General features: G+C 40.6%; 1 protein-coding gene across 2 annotated transcripts in view; it reads left to right on the top strand.

Annotated features, from left to right (window-relative positions):
• igsf21a (immunoglobin superfamily, member 21a) overlaps positions 1–18,260 on the top strand; it is a 283,782-nt gene that overhangs the window by 233,671 nt on the left and 31,851 nt on the right. For both annotated transcript variants that reach the window (XM_071335394.1, XM_071335393.1), the window contains exon 5: positions 6,589–6,704. In XM_071335394.1, the coding sequence (XP_071191495.1) occupies positions 6,589–6,704 (116 nt within the window). The remainder of the gene's footprint in view (positions 1–6,588; positions 6,705–18,260) is intronic.

The raw sequence follows: 18,260 nt of genomic DNA, 5'->3' as shown, positions 1-18,260 counted from the left end.
AGATTTGCCAAATGGAGGGCGAGGGAGAGCTTTGTACGCGTCTCTGTGTGTGGAGTGAAGGTGGTCTAGAGATGTTTTCCCTCTGGTTGCACATTTAACATGCTGATAGAAATTAGGTCAAACTGATTTAATTGTCCCTGCATTAAAGTCCCCAGCCACTAGGAGCGCCACCTCTGGATGAGCGTTTGAGTGCGGCTTTAGTGCCAACCTCGGTCTGTGGTGGTATATAGACAGCTACGAAAAATACAGATGAAAACTCTCTAGGTAGATAGTGTGGTCTACAGCTTATCATGAGATACTATACCTCAGGCGAGCAAAACCTTGAGACTTCCTTAGATATCATGCACCAGCTATTGTTTACAAATATGCATAGGCCCCCGCTCCGTGTCTTACCAGAGGCTGCTGTTCTGTCCTGCCGATAGAGTGTATAACCCATCAGCTGTCTGTTCTTAATGTCGTCGTTCAGCCACGACTCGATGAAACATAAGATAATACAGTTTTTAATGTTCCGTTGGTAGGATATCCGTGCTTTCAGTCCATCCCATCTATTTTCCAGCGATTGAACGTTAGCTATCAGAACGGAAGGCAAGGGCAGATTAGCCACTCGTCACCTGATCTCTTTCCTCAAAACCTACATTTCCTTTTCCGGCGATTCACGGGGATCTGGGCCTGGTTGGGTGTTTGTAGTATATCCCTCGCGTCCAACTCATTGAAGAAGAACTCCTCGTTTAATTTGAGGTGAGTAATCCCAGTTCTGATGTCCAGAAGCTCTTTTCGGTCATAATAGACGTTAGCAGAAACATTATGTACAAAACAAGTTACAAACATAGCAAAAGAACTAACAAAATACCATGTTTGGTTAAGGCAGCCCTCCCCTCCGCCCTCCCTTCCATTTCACGGTAAAGTCTACACCAGTTGTATTCGGAGCTTGTGACAAATAATATTTTATTTGATATGATTTGATCTGTGGGCACCTGTACATTGTTCACCATTGTTGTTGCTACAAGGTGGAACTGGTTCTGAAGTAATCACGTGATCAGCGAGGGATCATCTAGTGGCCTACATAGATCCACCTCCATCACATCCGTGCTCTTCAAAAACATTGTGCAGAAAGTGGTACCACTTAGATAGGCATTTTTGGTGGGGGGTTTCCTTTACTATGGGCATTGGTTTATTTCTGAATGGTTGTATTTAATTGCTTACTTGAGATTCCTGTTTATCCTTTCACGAGCCTCTACCCCGGGTCCGGGATCACCCCCCACCCCCCCCCCCCACACACTAATTAGCATAGCTAGCATAGCTTCACAAGTAGATAGTAGCATCTAAATATCATTAAATCACAAGTCCAAGACACCAGATGAAAGATACAGATCTTGTGAATAAACCCATCATTTCTGTTTTTTAAAATGTTTTACAGGGAAGACACAATATGTAAATCTATTAGCTAACCACGTTAGCAAAAGACACCAGTTTTTTTACTCCACCAGTTTTTTACTCCATCAGTAGCTATCACAAATTCGGCCAAATAAAGATATAAATAGCCACTAACCAATAAAAAAACTCATCAGATGACAGTCTGATAACATATTTATGGTATAGGATAGGTTTTGTTAGAAAAAAGTGCATATTTCAGGTAGAAATCACAGTTTACAATTGCACCGACCATCACAACTCGACTAGAATTACTAAAGAGAGCAACGTGTATGACCAATTTACTCATCATAAAACATTTCATAAAAATAGACAAAGCATAGCAATGGAAAGACCCAGATCTTGTGATTTCAGACAATATTTCAGATTTTCTAAGCGTTTTACAGCGAAAACACAATAAATCGATAAGTTAGCATACCACATGTGCAAACGTTACCAGAGCATCATTCAAGCCAAAGAGAGCTATAACGTAATCATCGCCAAAATATATTAATTTTTTCACTAACCTTCTCAGAATTCTTCCGATGACACTCCTGTAACATCATTTTACAACATACATATAGAGTTTGTTCGAAAATGTGCATATTTAGCCATACAAAACCGTGGTTATACAATGAAAATAGTAGCAAATCAAGCCTCAAAATGTCGGACGTCATCTTTCAGAGTGATCTAGTTTAATCGAAAGCTAATCATATACTTGACTAAAAAATACAGGGTTGACAGGAATCGAAAGACAAATTAGTTCTTAATGCAATCGCTGATTTACATTTTTTAAATGATCCTTACTTTTCAATACAGGTTGCGCCAAGCGAAGCTATACAAAACAAAATGGCGACATAAGCGTTTAACATTTTTCGACAGAAACACGATTTATCATCATAAATTGTTCTTACTGTGAGCTGTTCTTCCATCAGAATCTTGGGCAAAGAATCCTTTCTTGGGTCTAATCGTCTTTTGGTCGAAAGCTGTCCTCTTGCCATGTGGAAATGCCCACTAACGTTCGGCATGAACTGGAAACGTGCCCAGCTGTTCAAAGTGCCTCAGAAATAAATGGGTCAAAATCGCACTAAACGGATATAAATTGCTATAAAACGGTTTAAATTAACTACCTTATGATGTTTTTAACACCTCTAACGAGTAAAAACATGACCCGAGAAATATTACTGGCTAAACAAACGCTTGGAAGGAGGCGAGTCCGACGTCCTCCGTGCGCAAGGCGCAGGCAGCAAAGGGATGCTACTTCCGGTATTTGCTCTTTTATGCAGCCCCTGATTGCGCAATCGACTCCATTCAAAACGTCATGACGTACTGACACCCAGAGGAAGACGTAGGCAGTGTCGGTTTCTCCATAGCATTTACAGGCACCTTAAAACCGACCCCAGATCAGGGGTCAAAATTTCTGAAATCTGACTCCCTGTCAGGAAAAGTGCTGTAGAAGTAGTTCTGTACCACTCAGAGACAAAATTCCAACGGCTATAGAAACTAGAAAGTGTTTTCTATCCAATAATAACAATAATATGCATATTGTACGATCAAGAATTGAGCACGAGGCAGTTTAATTTGGAGACCAAAAAATGCTAATGCGGAACAGCACCCCCTATAGTTGCAAGAAGTTAACTAAATTCTTGAAAGAAATTACTTAGGAATAATAATAATAATAATACTTTTTCTCTGAAAATACTGGTGCATATTCATTTCTGGATAAGCACCCAGCAATATTTGATTATATACACAATTTTTTTATTTAACTAGGCCAGTCAGTTAAGAACAAATTCTTTTTTACAATGACTGCCAAAGAACAGTGGGGTTAACTGCATTGTTAAGGGGTAGAACGACAGATAATTAACTTGTCAGCTCTGGGATTCGATCTAGCGACCTTTCGGTTACTGTCCCAATGCTCTAACCACTAGGCTACCTGCCACCCCGTAAATCTATGGTTACAAATGCATGATTTATTAACAAGCCTGAGTAATGTGCATATTCATAAGAATATTAATGTACAGTGGGGCAAAAAAGTATTTAGTCAGCCACCAATTGTGCAAGTTCTCCCACTTAAAAAGATGAGAGGCCTGTAATTTTCATCATAGGTACACTTCAACTATGACAGACAAAATTAGAAAAAAAAATCCAGAAAATCACATTGTAGGATTTGTAGTGAATTTATTTGCAAATTATGGTGGAAAATAAGTATTTGGTCAATAACAAAAGTTTATCTCAATACTTTGTTATATACCCTTTGTTGGCAATGACAGAGGTCAAACGTTTTCTGTAAGTCTTCCCAAGGTTTTCACACAATGTTGCTGGTATTTTGGCCCATTCCTCCATGCAGATCTCCTCTAGAGCAGTGATGTTTTGGGGCTGTTGCTGGGCAACACGGCAACACCAACACTATTGGTGGCTGACTAAATACTTTTTTGCCCAACTGTGTTTCCAAATCCTCAATAATAACTTTATACAAATGTTACATTTTAGCACCAATTGCCACTTACAGGGAGGAGATACAGTATGTTACTCAAATTAGATCATATGGACACTTGGAGTCAGAACGCCCTACAGTCTGATAAGTAGCTTATCACCATCAATGACAGAGAGCTGTTATGGATATTATTGAGTCCAATTTTACACAGGAGGTTCATTTGTCAAGAAGGTAATTTGTCTGTGATTTTGAGCAAGCCACAAAGGACAACACCTCTAACAATCTCTTGGGAGACTGAAACAAACGAGAGGCCATGCATACATTTGGACTGATTACTTTGGGACCCCTTAGCACATGATTAAAAACGTACAAATCCATTAAATAGTTATCACTAAATTACTTTCAGTGAAAAGGAGCCAAGAATGACCTAGGTGACCTTCTCCTTTTGTCCTTTCTCCCTCGAACCCTGGAGATGTGGACTTGAGACCTACACGCTGAGTAAAAGGGGATGTTGGGAGTATGCCTTGTTCACACACTGTCTACAGAGCACTAAATCCCTTAATTAGCAGGCCTGGGAGAGCAGTCCCCAGGGAGCTCTGTTAAACGTGGTCCTGCTCCACACACTCTCCAATCCCATTTGCAGTTATTTTTTTTAAGACATCAGGGTAATGGTGCTTGAGGGTTTCTAGAGGAAGCGGTAGGAGGGAGAGGGGGGCTTGGACAGTTAGTGGTATAAACCGTTCTGTAGAGTTGACTGAGAAGGGAAAATAAATTGTTTTCCACTTTAATGTTATATTTCTTTAGAGTTGATAGATGTAGGAGAAGGGGCTGTATCTTTGAAGGCTCTGACCTTGTCGTAGCCAATAAGTTCAGAGCAGAGTTTTACCATACACACTTTCAAATGTAGTGGTTGATAAGATTAATATCCTGGATTTGAGAGCCGTTGTCCTTTTGATTCTCCTCCCAGGCCTTCTCTCAAATGTCCTCTCAAACACGCTTTGCCTTTGTATTTAATGCAGTGATAAATATTGCTACTGAGGCTGTAGCAGTCAGGATGCACAGGCACAAAGTTAAGCAGCATGTGCATAGCACTAGAATGTGAAGCTTTACATGTACAGAGAATAGGCAGAAATGTTCAATATTATTTGTGTTTAACAGCATTGAGGCCTGGTCTCTCTGGCTGGTCTATCCAGTTGCGCTCAGGTTTATTTTTATTTTTTTTGACAAACCTCAGCTGTCAAAGACATTGACATCCTCTTCAAAGTGTAAAAGATTACTCTGCCCTGGATGTCTTACACAACAAGGGGATATTGTTGTTGAATATGAAATGAGTTGGTCACTGTTCACGTGTGTCTAGAAAACATAGCTGCTATGGCTTTTCCGCTTATCACATTTTACAAGTGTTTTTACATGCAGTAGATGTTCTACCATGCAGTAGAAATTCTAGTTTCAATCTGGAAATAGAATGAAGATGAAGAGGAATTGTGAAATGCAGAAAGAGGGAAAAAAACAATTGAGAACTGATTAGATAAATGTATGGCTACTGTACATTTAATGTTAGGCTCTACTGCTAGCCCTGGCCATCTGCACCTGTGATGCCTCTAACAGCTAATCATGCTCCTGTTTGAGACCGGCCTCTGTTAGACAGCTAATGGAGTTTTCTAATATTAATTTCCAGCCATACGTCTTGCATCAATCAGCAATTAAGAGGTGTGGAAATGAAAGGCACACTGGCCAGCAGACGTTTTCCCCCTTCGTTTTAATCAATTAATCGCTTTGGCATCTTTGTTTGAAACCCCCAAATGGATTTAGACGTAAAAGTGACACATGAAACGGCTCTATTCCCAGGCCAGCACTACTGATGTGGGATCTTATCAATTGAGAGATTCATGGCGGAACTCCCACTGGGCTCTCTTTTAACCCTCTCCCCTGGTTTCACACGCTGCTTCTATTTCCTGTAAAGGCTCAGAGAAGTCAAACGGACCAGAACAGTGCTACTGCCTCATTCTGCTTCCTTTACGCCGGGTGTGAAAGGAAATTCACAGGAAGTGTTTCATGTGATAATATAGCAGACAGAATATCTAATGCCACCCACGAGAATGCAGCAACTGGGAAAGCATTAAACATTCAGAGTAGCAAGGAAATGCAGATGTCTTAGACTTAGACATCCTCCTCAACTGATGTTGTCACTGTGACAGCCATCTGAATTTACATAGTGTTTCATCCATTTATTCAACTCAACCCCTTTTCACACGCCTGGTCATCCACTTCTATATCAGCCTTGATTCATTTGTTATTGATTTACACATTCAGTGAAAGGTTTCTATCTTAGGAACTTGCTTTCAAAAAAGCACCACCAGTGTATTGTAACATGTATCACATGTTAAGCATCTCATTTGATGTTGGGTCTATTTCCTTTTTCCTCAGCTTAACTCCCATTGCTCCACTCTGCTGTGAAGTCGTGCTCACATGTTTTACTTTTGCAGTGACAAGCTTGTAGGTTTCCCCTAAGACAGCCAGACGATAGACTGCTGATACTGTATGATATGCATGAGCTCCGCTCCACATCTTCTACCAGCCCCATTGGACCACAGGATCCCCTGTGTTCAGGTGATCCTGGACACAGCATAGGGCCCTAGCCAACAGCCCTGCTTTATGACACAAACGATCCTGAGCACACAGTGTCAATGCGTTTAGCTGTCATGTGTTGTTGCCTAACCTGTCCTTTTCTCTTTCCACAGCACCTCCTAACAACATCTCAGTTTCGGCAGAGAACTGTCCAGCTCCATTCAGCCGGTACCAGGCCCAGAACTTCACTCTGCTGTGCACTGCAAAGGGAGGCAAACCTGCACCTTCGGTGAGTCACATATTTAGGCACTTGAACATGCTATACAGTGCACACACAGTGCAGTATGTACAGGGCCAGACACACATATGACTTGAAGCCAATTCACTGTTAACAATAATTCTGAAAGGTTCCAGTCATGTGTGCCCCACTGCATTGAGCCATGACCACAGTCACGGTTGAAGCATACAGTATGAGGAAAAGTAGTCGAAGAGGGGGATGTTTGAAGAGATACATTTCTATGGAAGAGTTTGACTTGTGAATCATAATTACTACAAATACACCAGGCAATGTAATCACTATAGAGATTATTTGAAAAAATATCAACCAGAGACACACGTGTAGTCCGAGTTAGAATCATTAATCTTATCACAAAGTGAATCATTAATAATGATTGTACCAGGATTTGCCATGAGACATCGTAATGGTCCCCAATGCTATTCCCTCAACTTTTTGAGATGGCAGACAGGGTAGTAGAGATAGCTGAATCCTCATGCTCCTCTGTCTTCTAGCATATGAGCTGCTTGAGTGACGCCACTCGCTGTTCATCCCTACTGGTCCATTAATCATGGTCCACGGGTGTATCATAATGTATTCCAGATCCATCTCACAGCTTATCTCCTGCAATTATAAACCCAGTGAGAGGTGAATACAAGGTGAACATGATTTCCGTCTCTCAGGTACTGACTGACTGGTTATATAAAGCCACATGAGTACATTCCATGGTCTTCCTAGCACTCTGGTATAAGGATCCCACAGTCATTACACTCTTGCGCTGCTGGACTTCTCTAACAACCTTGTTGGAGGAAATGAGATAGATCTGAAAGGCCATCTCTCCAAATATGCCTGTACTCTGTTCATTAGACTCCCCGAGTAGCCCTGGTAATAGGGAGAATCAACTTAGAGATGGTGATGACTCATCAAATCACTGATGCTTCTACAGATTTGGTCAGACTGTAATCTTCTATCTAAATACATATAGAAGGTAGTATAAAGACTAAATGCTGACTATGCATGGCCATTATTTGCTCTTCCTGCTCTGTAGCAAATATCAAATCAAATCAAATTTTATAGGTCAAATACACATGGTTAGCAGATGTTATTGTGAGTGTAGCGAAATGCTTATGCTTCTAGATCCGACAGTGCAGCATTATCTAACAGGTAATATCTAACAATTCCACAACAAAACCTAATATCTAACAATTTCCACAACAAAACCTAATACGCACAACCTAGTAAAGGAATGACATGAGAATATATAAGTATAAAATATATGGATGAGCAGTGACAGAGCGGCTAAGATGCAATAGATTGTAAAAAATAGATATTGAAGGATACAGTATACATTATATACTAATGAGATGAGTAATACGAGATATGTAAACATTCTTAAAGTGGCATTATTAAAGTGACTAGTGTTCCATTTATTAAAGTGGCCAATGATATCAAGTGTGTAGGTAGGCAGCCGCCTCTCTGTGCTAGTGGTGGCTGTTTAACATTCTGATGGCTTTGAGATAAAAACTATTTTTCAATCTCTCTGTCCCAGCGTTCATGCACTTGTACTGACCTCGCCTTCTGGGTGGAAACGTGGTGAACAGGCAGTGGCTCGAGTGGTTATTGTCCTTGATGATCTTTTTTGCCTTCCTGTGACATCGGGTGCTGTAGGTGTCCTGGAGGACAGGTATTTTGCCCACAGTGATGCGTTGTGCAGACAGCACCACCCTCTGGAGAGTCCTGCGGTTGTGCGCGGTGCAGTTGCCGTACCAGGCGGTGATACGGCCCGACAGAATGCTCTCAATTGTGCACCTGTAAAAGTTAGTGAGGGTTTTCGGTGACAAGCCATATTTTTTCAGCCTCCTGAGTTTGAAGAGGCGCTGTTACGCCTTCTTCACTACACTGTCTGTGTGCGTGGACCATTTCAGTTTGTCGGTGATATGTACACCGAGAACTTAAAACTTTCCACCTTCTCCGCTGCTGTCACGTCGATGTGGATATGGGCGTGCTCCCTTTGCTGTTTCCCGAAGTCCACAATCATCTCTTTTGTTTTGCTGACATTGAGTGAGAGGTTATTTTCCTGACACCACACTCCGAGGGCCCTCACCTCCTCCTTGTAGGCTGTCTCGTCATTGTTGGTAATCAAGCCTACCACTGTTGTGTCATCTGCAAGCTTGATGATTGAGTTGGAGGCGTGCATGGAAACGCAGTCGAGGGTGAACAGGGAGTACAGGAAGGGGCTGAGCACGCACCCTTGTGGGGCCCCAGTGTTGAGGATCAGTCGGAGTGGACATGTTTCCTACCTTCACCACCTGGGGGCGGCCCGTCAGGAAGTCCAGGACCCAGTTGCAACGAGTGGGGTCAAGACCCAGGGTTTCAAGATTAATGATGAGTTTGGAGGGTACTATGGTGTAATCAATGAACAGCATTCTTACATAGGTATTCCTCTTGTACAGATAGGATAGGGCAGTGTGCAGTGTGATGGCGATTGCATCGTCTGAGGACCTATTGAGGCGGTAAGCAAATTGAAGGGGGTCTAGGGTGACAGGTAGGGTGGAGGTGATATGATCCTTGACTAGTCTCTCAAAGCACTTCATGATGACAGAGGTAAGTGCTACGGGGCGATAGTCATTTAGTTCAGTTACCTTAGCTTTCGTGGGAACCTGAACAATGGTGGCCATCTTGAAGCATGTGGGGACAGCAGACTGGGATTGGGATTAATTGAATATGTCCGTAAACACACCAGCCAGCTGGTCTGCGCATGCTCTGAGGACGCGGCTAGGGATGCCGTCTGGGCCGGCAGCCTTGCGAAGGTTAACATGTTTAAATGTTTTACTCACGTTAGCCACGGAGGACAGCCCACAGTCTTTGGTAGTGGGCCGCGTTGGTGGCACTGTATTGTCATCAAAGCGCGCAAAGAAATTGTTTAATTTGTCTGGAAGCAAGACGTCGATGTCTGCGACGGAGCTGGTTTTCTTTTTGTAATCCGTGATTGTCTGAAGACCCTGTCACATACATTACAGTTCAAAAGTCTCAACGTCAACAGTGAAGAGGCGACTCGGGACGCTGGCCTTCTAGGCTAAGTTCCTCTGTCCAGTGTCAGTGCTCTTTTGCCATCTTAATATTTTATTTTTATTGGCCAGTCTGAGATATGGCTTTTTCTTTGCAACTCTGCCTAGAAGGCCAGCATCCCTGAGTCGCCTCTTCACTGTTGACGTTGAGACTGGTGTTTTGCGGGTACTATTTAATGAAGCTGCCAGTTGAGGACTTGTGAGGCGTCTGTTTCTCAAACTAGACACTCTAATGTACTTGTCCTCTTGCTCAGTCCCACTCCTCTTTCTATTCTGGTTATAGCCAGTTTGCACTGTGAAGGGAGTAGCACACAGCATTGTGATGCTCCAGATACTCAACTAGTCTAAAGAAGGCGAGTTTTATTGCTTCTTTAATCAGGACAACAGTTTTCAGCTGTGCTAACAATAATTGCAAAAGGGTTTTCTAATGATCAATTAGCCTTTTATAATGATAAACTTGGATTAGCTAACACAACGTGCCATTGGAACACAGGAGTGATGGTTGCTGATAATGGGCCTCTGTACGCCTATGTAAATATTCCATACAAAATATGCCGTTTCCAGCTACAAAAGTCATTTACAACACTAACAATGTCTACACTGTATTTCTGATCAATTTGGTGTTATTTTAGTGGACAAAAAAATTGCTTTTCTTTCAAAAACAAGGACATTTCTAAGTGACCACAAACTTTTGAACGGTAGTCTCGTGTTTGAGCCGTTGAATTGCGACTCCACTTTGTCTCTGTACTGACACTTTGCTTGTTTGATTGCCTTACGGAGGGAATAACTACACTGTTTGTATTCGCCCATATTTCCAGTCGCTTTGCCATGATTAAATGCGGTGGTACGTGCTTTCAGTTTTAAAATATGCTAATCATTATAGAAGGCTATTCGATTATTCACAGAGATTGATTCGATTGGGCTTGTTAATGCACTTTATGCCCTAACATATCCCGTTAAAACCTACCGAGGTCATTTTTACCCTTCATATCTACAGTTGAAGTCGGAAGTTTACATACACCTTAGCCAAATACATTTAAATTCAGTTTTTCACAATTCCTGATATTTAATCCTAGTAAAATGCCCTGTCTTAGGTCAAATAGGATCACTACTTTATTTTAAGAATGTGAAATGTCAGAATAATAGTAGAGAGAATGATTTATTTCAGCTTTTATTTCTTTCATCACATTCACAGTGGGTCAGCAGTTTACATACACTCAATTTGTATTTGGTAGCATTGCCTTTAAATTGTTTAACTTGGGTCAAACATTTCGGGTAGACTTCCACAAGCTTCCCACAATAAGTTGGGTGAATTTTGGCCCATTCCTCCTGACACAGCTGGTGTAACTGAGTCAGGTTTGTAGGCCTCCTTGCTCGCACACACTTTTTCAGTTCTGCCCACAAATTGTCTATAGGATTGAGGTCAGGGCTTTGTGATGGCACTCCAATACCTTGACTATGTTGTCCTTAAGCCATTTTGCCATTCCATCCTCATGATGCCATCTATTTTGTGCAGTGCACCAGTCCCTCCTGCAGCAAAGCACCCCCACAACATGATTCTGCCACCCCTGTGTTTCACGGTTGGGATGGTGTTCTTCGGGCTTGTAAGCCTCCCCCTTTTTCCTCCATACATATCGATGGTCTTTATGGCCAAACTGTTCTATTTTTGCTTCATCAGACCAGAGGACATTTCTCCAAAAAGTACAATCTTTGTCCCCATGTGCAGTTGCAAATCGTAGTCTGGCTTTTTTATGGCCGTTTTGGAGCAGTGGCTTCTTCCTTGCTGAGCGGCCTTTCAGGTTATGTTGATATAGGACTCGTTTTACTGTGGATGTAGATACTTTTGTACCTGTTTCCTCCAGCATCTTCACAAGGTCCTTTGCTGTTGTTCTGGAATTGATTTGCACTTTTCGCATCAAAGTACGTTCATCTCTAGGAGACAGAACGTGTCTCCTTCCTGAGCGGTATGACAGCTGTGTCCTCCCATGGTGTATATACTTGTGTACTATTGTTTGTACAGATGAACGTGGTACCTTCAGGCGTTTGGAAATTGCTCCCAAGGATGAACCAGACTTCTGAAGGTCTACAAAAAAAATTCTGAGGTCTTGGCTGATTTAATTAGATTTTCCCATGATGTCAAGCAAAGAGGCACTGAGTTTGAAGGTAGGCCTTGAAATACATCCACAGGTACACCTCCAATTGATACAAATGATGTCAATTAGCCTATCAGTAGCTTCTAAAGCCATGACATCATTTTCTGGAATTTTCCAAGCTGTTTAAAGGCACAGTCAACTTAGTGTATGTAAACTTCTGACCCACTGGAATTGTGATACAGTGAAATAATCTGTCTGTAAACAATTGTTGGAAAAATGTCTTGTGGCATGCACAAAGTAGATGTCCTAACCGAGTTGCCAAAACTATAGTTTGTTAAAAGACATTTTTGGAGTGGATGAACAATGAGTTTTAATGACTCCAACCTAAGTGTATGTAAACTTCCGATTTCAACTGTATGTATCATTCAACTGATTCATTAAATAACCTTTGAACTATTGTTTAACTGTTAGGCTGTAGGAAATTCGACAAGAAACCTGCCTTTTCATACTTAGTATTAATTAATCCCATCTCTTTAAAAAATACATCATCACTAAGCCAGCCCAAGCATAGATCAGGGACTCAATACAAAAGCACTCAGAGGTTCAAGCATTAAGAGGAGGCAAGTAACATTCGTGTTACGTTTTACTGGATGAAGATTGAGAGGTATGAGTGGGCAGATAGAGTTATGAGGAGGAAACTGGTTGACCAGGAGAGTCGTCTCCAAGGAAATGTAGCCATTTCAGTCAAAGCAACTGTGCTTGAAGTACTGTATGAATAATGTGTCTGTGTTTGTAACATGGCTAAGCTATGATTCTAAGTAGTGGAGAATAATTGTTTTGACTCCAGAAGAAGTTGTAATGCCTCTGTGGAGAGTTAATCACCCTGCCAGAATTGCCCAGTGCTGTAGGACTAAATCAAACCCCAGTAAACAAATTTTGACAGTGTTCAGAGATAGATTTTATAACAGGAGTGTCTCTCGACTCCTCAATCCTGCACATTTCTCTTTTTAATCTCCTTGAAGATCTAGTGCTGTGGTCCAGTGGATGAAAGCATTGATAATAATACAAGTCAAATAAGAAGAAATCACCAGCATAGTATGTCCAATGTTTGCAGACTTTTTATGTACACATTAGAAACTAACCAGAGGAAAACATAGGGATTTCACATGGTACTGTCCAGTACCTTTTAGGGCACATGTGTGGATAAAGAGAGTAATGGTACATTTTTGTACCCAACATTTTGAATATGAAGGTACAATAATCACACTCTCAGAAAAGGGGTAAGGTGTGAAGCTACATTTCTGTTTCCAAGGGTACAAATGTATTTTGTGTACCCTCAGTACCCACCATAAGGTACAATGACACATGTTTTGCCACATACAAGAAACTAACGGCTTTGTCACTGAGGTGGTACCCTTTGTACCAAAATCATTATCATATTTCCTAGAATGCTCTACTGCACGTAAATTTTTTATAATTGTTTTTAATATCTGCGTTTTTACATGTACATTGATTGATTGATTAATCTTATGCTACACAAAGATAAACAACATACATTTTTCTAAACTAATCCAATCAGTTAGTTCGATTTTATGCACCCATTACTGAAATGGTTGTTCCAGTTTAAATGGTTTAAGTAGTCTCCTCACAATGTTCCTAATCCCGGCAGTCATTATGAATGAGGGTTTCAGGTGAATAAAAATTCCAACTGTTGGATATCCTAATTCTGTCTGGATTCCAATAGGAATTACATATCACTTTGCAAGCAGTATAATGTAACTTGCAAGTAGAGTTGCAAAATGCTGGTAACTTTCTCAAATTTCCCAGGTTTTCCAGAAATCCCTTTTGGAAAATTCCTGAAAATGTGAGGGAATAAGCAGGAAATCCATCAACAAGGATTTCTTGAAAATCTGGGTATCTTGGGAAAGATCTGGGTATCTTGGGAAAGGTCTGGGTATCTTGCAACCCTACTTGTAGGCCTGATGTGCCTGAAATTGAATGAATTCAACAACTCTACATTTCACTCAAAGGCAAGGCACACTGGGAAACTATATTGGAGGCATGGCTTAGTGTGGCCGTGGCAGTTCATTATTTTTGTGTTGTACCTGTTTAAGTGGTCTATGGTGGAGGTACATTTTGTCACTTACTAGGAACACCCCACTGGGCACACGCTGGTTGAATAAGCGTTGTTTCCATCTCATGTTGAACCAACGTGGAATAGATGTTGAATTGACATCTTTGCCCAGTGGGATATGGCTTTGTCACTGTGGGGGTTCCCCAATTCCTACCTCAGATATGAACTGGGGGAAATTATGTTCCTATAACTAAAGGTACAAAGGATGACCTTACAGGATACAAACCAAGTGACAAGCAGTTGTTCTCCTTTAAGAACAAATCTAAACCTTTTTTTCTGAGAGAATACTGAATTGGCCTGGGTTTTGTGACTGCAACTTCAAACGCCTTTCTGCCTTTTGATGACACTAATTTTCTCTTTGTCAGTGCTGTTGCCTGGCATCTTAATACAAAACTAGCTGTTTACAGCTTTATTTTCTGTCATATCTTTGCAAGCCCAGTCTTAGATGCTTTTCTAAATGTTTATCAAAGCATGTTCTGTGTTTATACAAACCATTTAACTGGTCAACAATTTTGGTTAGCCTACATCCTTTCACATTGCAGCTTATGTGCTCAGCCACCATTTGTTTCTAGGCAGGAGTTTTTTAGGTTGAGGCCAGTGGTGTAGTGGAGGGTAAATGCAAGTAAACAGTTTACCCATAATTTGCAGAAAACTCATGTATTTTTTCACTGCAACCAACGATCGTTTTACCAACATATTTTTGTACCACTACATCACTGGTTGAGACTAAATGTAACATGTAAGCTTAATCAATGGCTGTATACAAAGAGCTGTGCACTGACTGTGCATTCCTTTCTTTCACCAGTTATTCACCAGAACGCTTCATTTGTCTGCTTGTAGCTTATTATACAAGGAACAAGCGTGTTGTTGTTGTCACTAGGTACTGTAGAAGGTGCATCATCTTCCGTTTTAGATACTTTTAACAAGCTATTCACATAATAGTAATAGCTCTCATGACATCCATTACAGAATCCTCAGAGCACAAGTAACCATTGATTGAAAACGGGAAGGATAATGACAGCTAATAATGAGAGATGATTAAGCTTCTTTCTCTTTCACTGTCTCACTCTCTCTCTCATGTGCTCTCTCTCTGTCTCTCTCGCTTTTTTACTCTCTCTCTCATGTGCTCTCTCTCTGTCTCTCTCGCTTTTTTACTCTCTCTCTCTCTCGCCTTCTGACAGCACAATGATTCATTGTGGCAACATTAAGGTATATTTGGGCCATTGAGTGAAGAGAAAGGGTTATTGTTACTAGGGTTGCAAAGGGAGGGTATATTACTGGAAACCTTCAAAGTTTGCCAGTAAATGAACAGATTTTGGGTATTTTTCAAGGATTTTATGTAATCTATAACAATACATCTAGTGGCCCTTTTGGGTACTTATTATTTTTACAGGTGTCTGTAATTCTATCTTTTTATTTAACTAGGCAAGTCAATTAAGAACAAATTCTCATTTACCATAACAGCCTACCCCAGCCAAACCCTAATGTGCGCCGTCCTATGGGACTCCAAACACAGCCGGTTGTGATACAGCCCAGGATCAAACCAGGGTCTGTAGTGACGCCTTTAGCACTGAAATGCAGTGCCTTAGACCACTGCGCCCCTCAGGAGCCCTTTCTGGCCCTCTTTGTGGCCTCATCACATGCAAAATATATGAAATAGTTAAATAAGATGATTTTCAAATCAAAAATAGATTGACAGAGCTGTAAAACAATATCCTAAATATAAAGCATCAACTTAGTGAATACCATTGGTGTTTAATATGAGGGTTTCAGCATGAAATATTTATATATATTTTTTTACACTTTTATTTATTCTAGGATGTCAGTATGTATTTGTTGTAAATGTTTTGGCATCAAACTGGTAGCAGTTGTGAAAAAAGTAAAATGTTGGAAGAGTTCAGAGTTAATTGAAAAAAAAAACTTTTTTCATTAATTAGGCTATTTTCTCTTGAACCATATGGTCTATCTACAGACACTCATGGACAAAATGGACACAGATATACAAAATGAATACTATATATACAGTATATATATATATATATATTTTAAGTTATTCAAGTATAAATTACCAAAGTTATGATAGATTGCCATAGATTGTCTGTTAATTACCAAAATTATTGAAGATTCCAGTAACTTCGGTAAGGTACCGGTAGCTTTGCAACGCTAATTGTTATGTTTCAAATGAGCTTTGGAGTCGAGGTGTTAGGGCCAGGGGGTTAAGGCTGGCACTATCTGAAGTGCAGGTGCTTTTCATCAATGTCTATTCACAGGCGGAATGCAGAGCCTACCTCATGACACACGCACCAGCTTAATTTCGCCACCACCAATGCATTGCGCTTTGGCGGGCGTTCAGAATGACTTCCTTGTTGGTTTGTCGAAGCTCTCTCGAATCCGACTGAAGCAGGTGGTGTGTGCTCTGGCTCCATTGTCTGAAGCATTTGGCAATGTAGAACAGAGGCGTGATTGATAATCACTTAATTCCACTGTGAAGGACCATGCAGAAAGACCATTGAAAACCACAAACAGCTTCTCATTACAGCACAGCTACCACTGCCCACTGTCTAAATTACAGCCAGCAGCAAGACTCATATGCTGACCCCCAAAAAAGTAGCTTGCTCAAGACATCTCTATAACAATGGGGTTTTCATTGCCTTGAGCATGCTGATTAGGCCTAACCTAAAGTAAGTGAAAACTGGACGGTTAGGTATTTTAGGTAGGTGGATCAGTTTGACTTGTGAATATGAAGATATCAATTTCAATTTATTCTACCTAAGGTGTATTTACAAATTTAAAGGAACGTTAGAGTGATCAGTGTATTATTTTCATAATGTGACCGAGGATTTCATAAAAGGGAATCCATGAAATGTAACAAAAGGTATTTTTTCCACCACTATGTAGTAATCCATTCTCCATTGTAAGCTATGCGTATAGTAAACCAATAAAATACAGAATAATTCCTATTCAATCATTGAAACTATTTGCAAAGCCTTCTATCTCCCAGAGAGTACCGTCTATCACGTATATACAGTACGTGTGTGTGTGAATAATCCTGAATTATTGAGCCACTTCAAGATAACATAAAGAAGAATATAAAATAATAATGGGATTGTATAGACATCTGTAATGATGCTCTCTCACTGGCACCTGAGGTTCATAGGATGCAAACCGTCCAGGCCTTACAAAAGGTATCCTCACTCTTACTGTCTTGGAGAACATGCAGGGAAACTAGGGCGTGCCAATGATTCCTTTGGTACAAAACAACCTTGAGAGCAACAGTTTTCTCTGTCAAAATGTGTAGTATTTTAATTAAAGAAAGCATAAATAAACTCAATGTACAGTAGTATTAACCTTGGAGATCACTACACTAAGTTTTTACAGCATTGGCTGAGTCCTTGTGACTTACAATGGGTACAGCACTCACTTCATTGTTTGGGAAAGTAGGAGAGATAGTGCCTCACACTGGTCAGGAGTAGATACATAAGATGGGACTGCATCAAATGTGCCATTGCTTCTGCAAATCTTGATCATATTTCCCCTCTCTGAATAGGAATCACACATCATAGAGCTTGTCTTTGTTGTACGTTCTGGATCAAAACAAGGTGATTTATAGATTCAGAACTTTTTTAAATGTCAATGTAGCCAGCCATTCCATCACCAGTGACATAATTAAATGCTTACAGCCCACACAATTTTTTCCCAAGAGCAAACAAGCACAAGTTCATTACACTATCCTTTTTCTCCACATTTCTTAGCAAATTGGTTTTCTACAGTACCCAAACAAAATTATTTTTTATTGTGCAGGTAGGTAGTACAGAAGGTAATGGTGGGAGTAAGGTCAATGATTACCTGATACTCTAGAGTTGTGAAAGTTGTTAAACGGAGTCAGTTTAGGAGGCGTTGAGGTCAGTACATACCAGGACCTACAGTGCTCTTAATCTCCCTTGATGTTTCAGGTATAGGCCTACACAGTGCAGTCAACACAGCACTGATTAATTTATTTATATTCAAGGCTCTGTATTTGTATTTGTGTTACTACTGTACAATATACACTGTAGTACTACTGTATGATCTTGTTACTTGCATGGATACTGTACATGCATTGTTGTGCTACACAAGGAGATATAGTACACCATATGGAGGAGTCAGTTTAATCCCTTGATCATTGTTTAACCAATGGCTGTGGACTGTCTATGATGTGCTGTAGGTGATAGCCTATAAACGTGAAAGTGTTGTGTTCATGTTAGGAAGAGTGTTGGTTGTCTGTTTCCTCCCTATT

The sequence above is a fragment of the Salvelinus alpinus genome, chromosome 12 (genome assembly GCF_045679555.1).
Source record: "Salvelinus alpinus chromosome 12, SLU_Salpinus.1, whole genome shotgun sequence".
Lineage (NCBI taxonomy): Eukaryota > Metazoa > Chordata > Actinopteri > Salmoniformes > Salmonidae > Salvelinus > Salvelinus alpinus.
The sequence above is the reverse complement of the archived record's forward strand: the minus strand, read 5'-3'. Positions and strand labels throughout refer to the sequence as shown.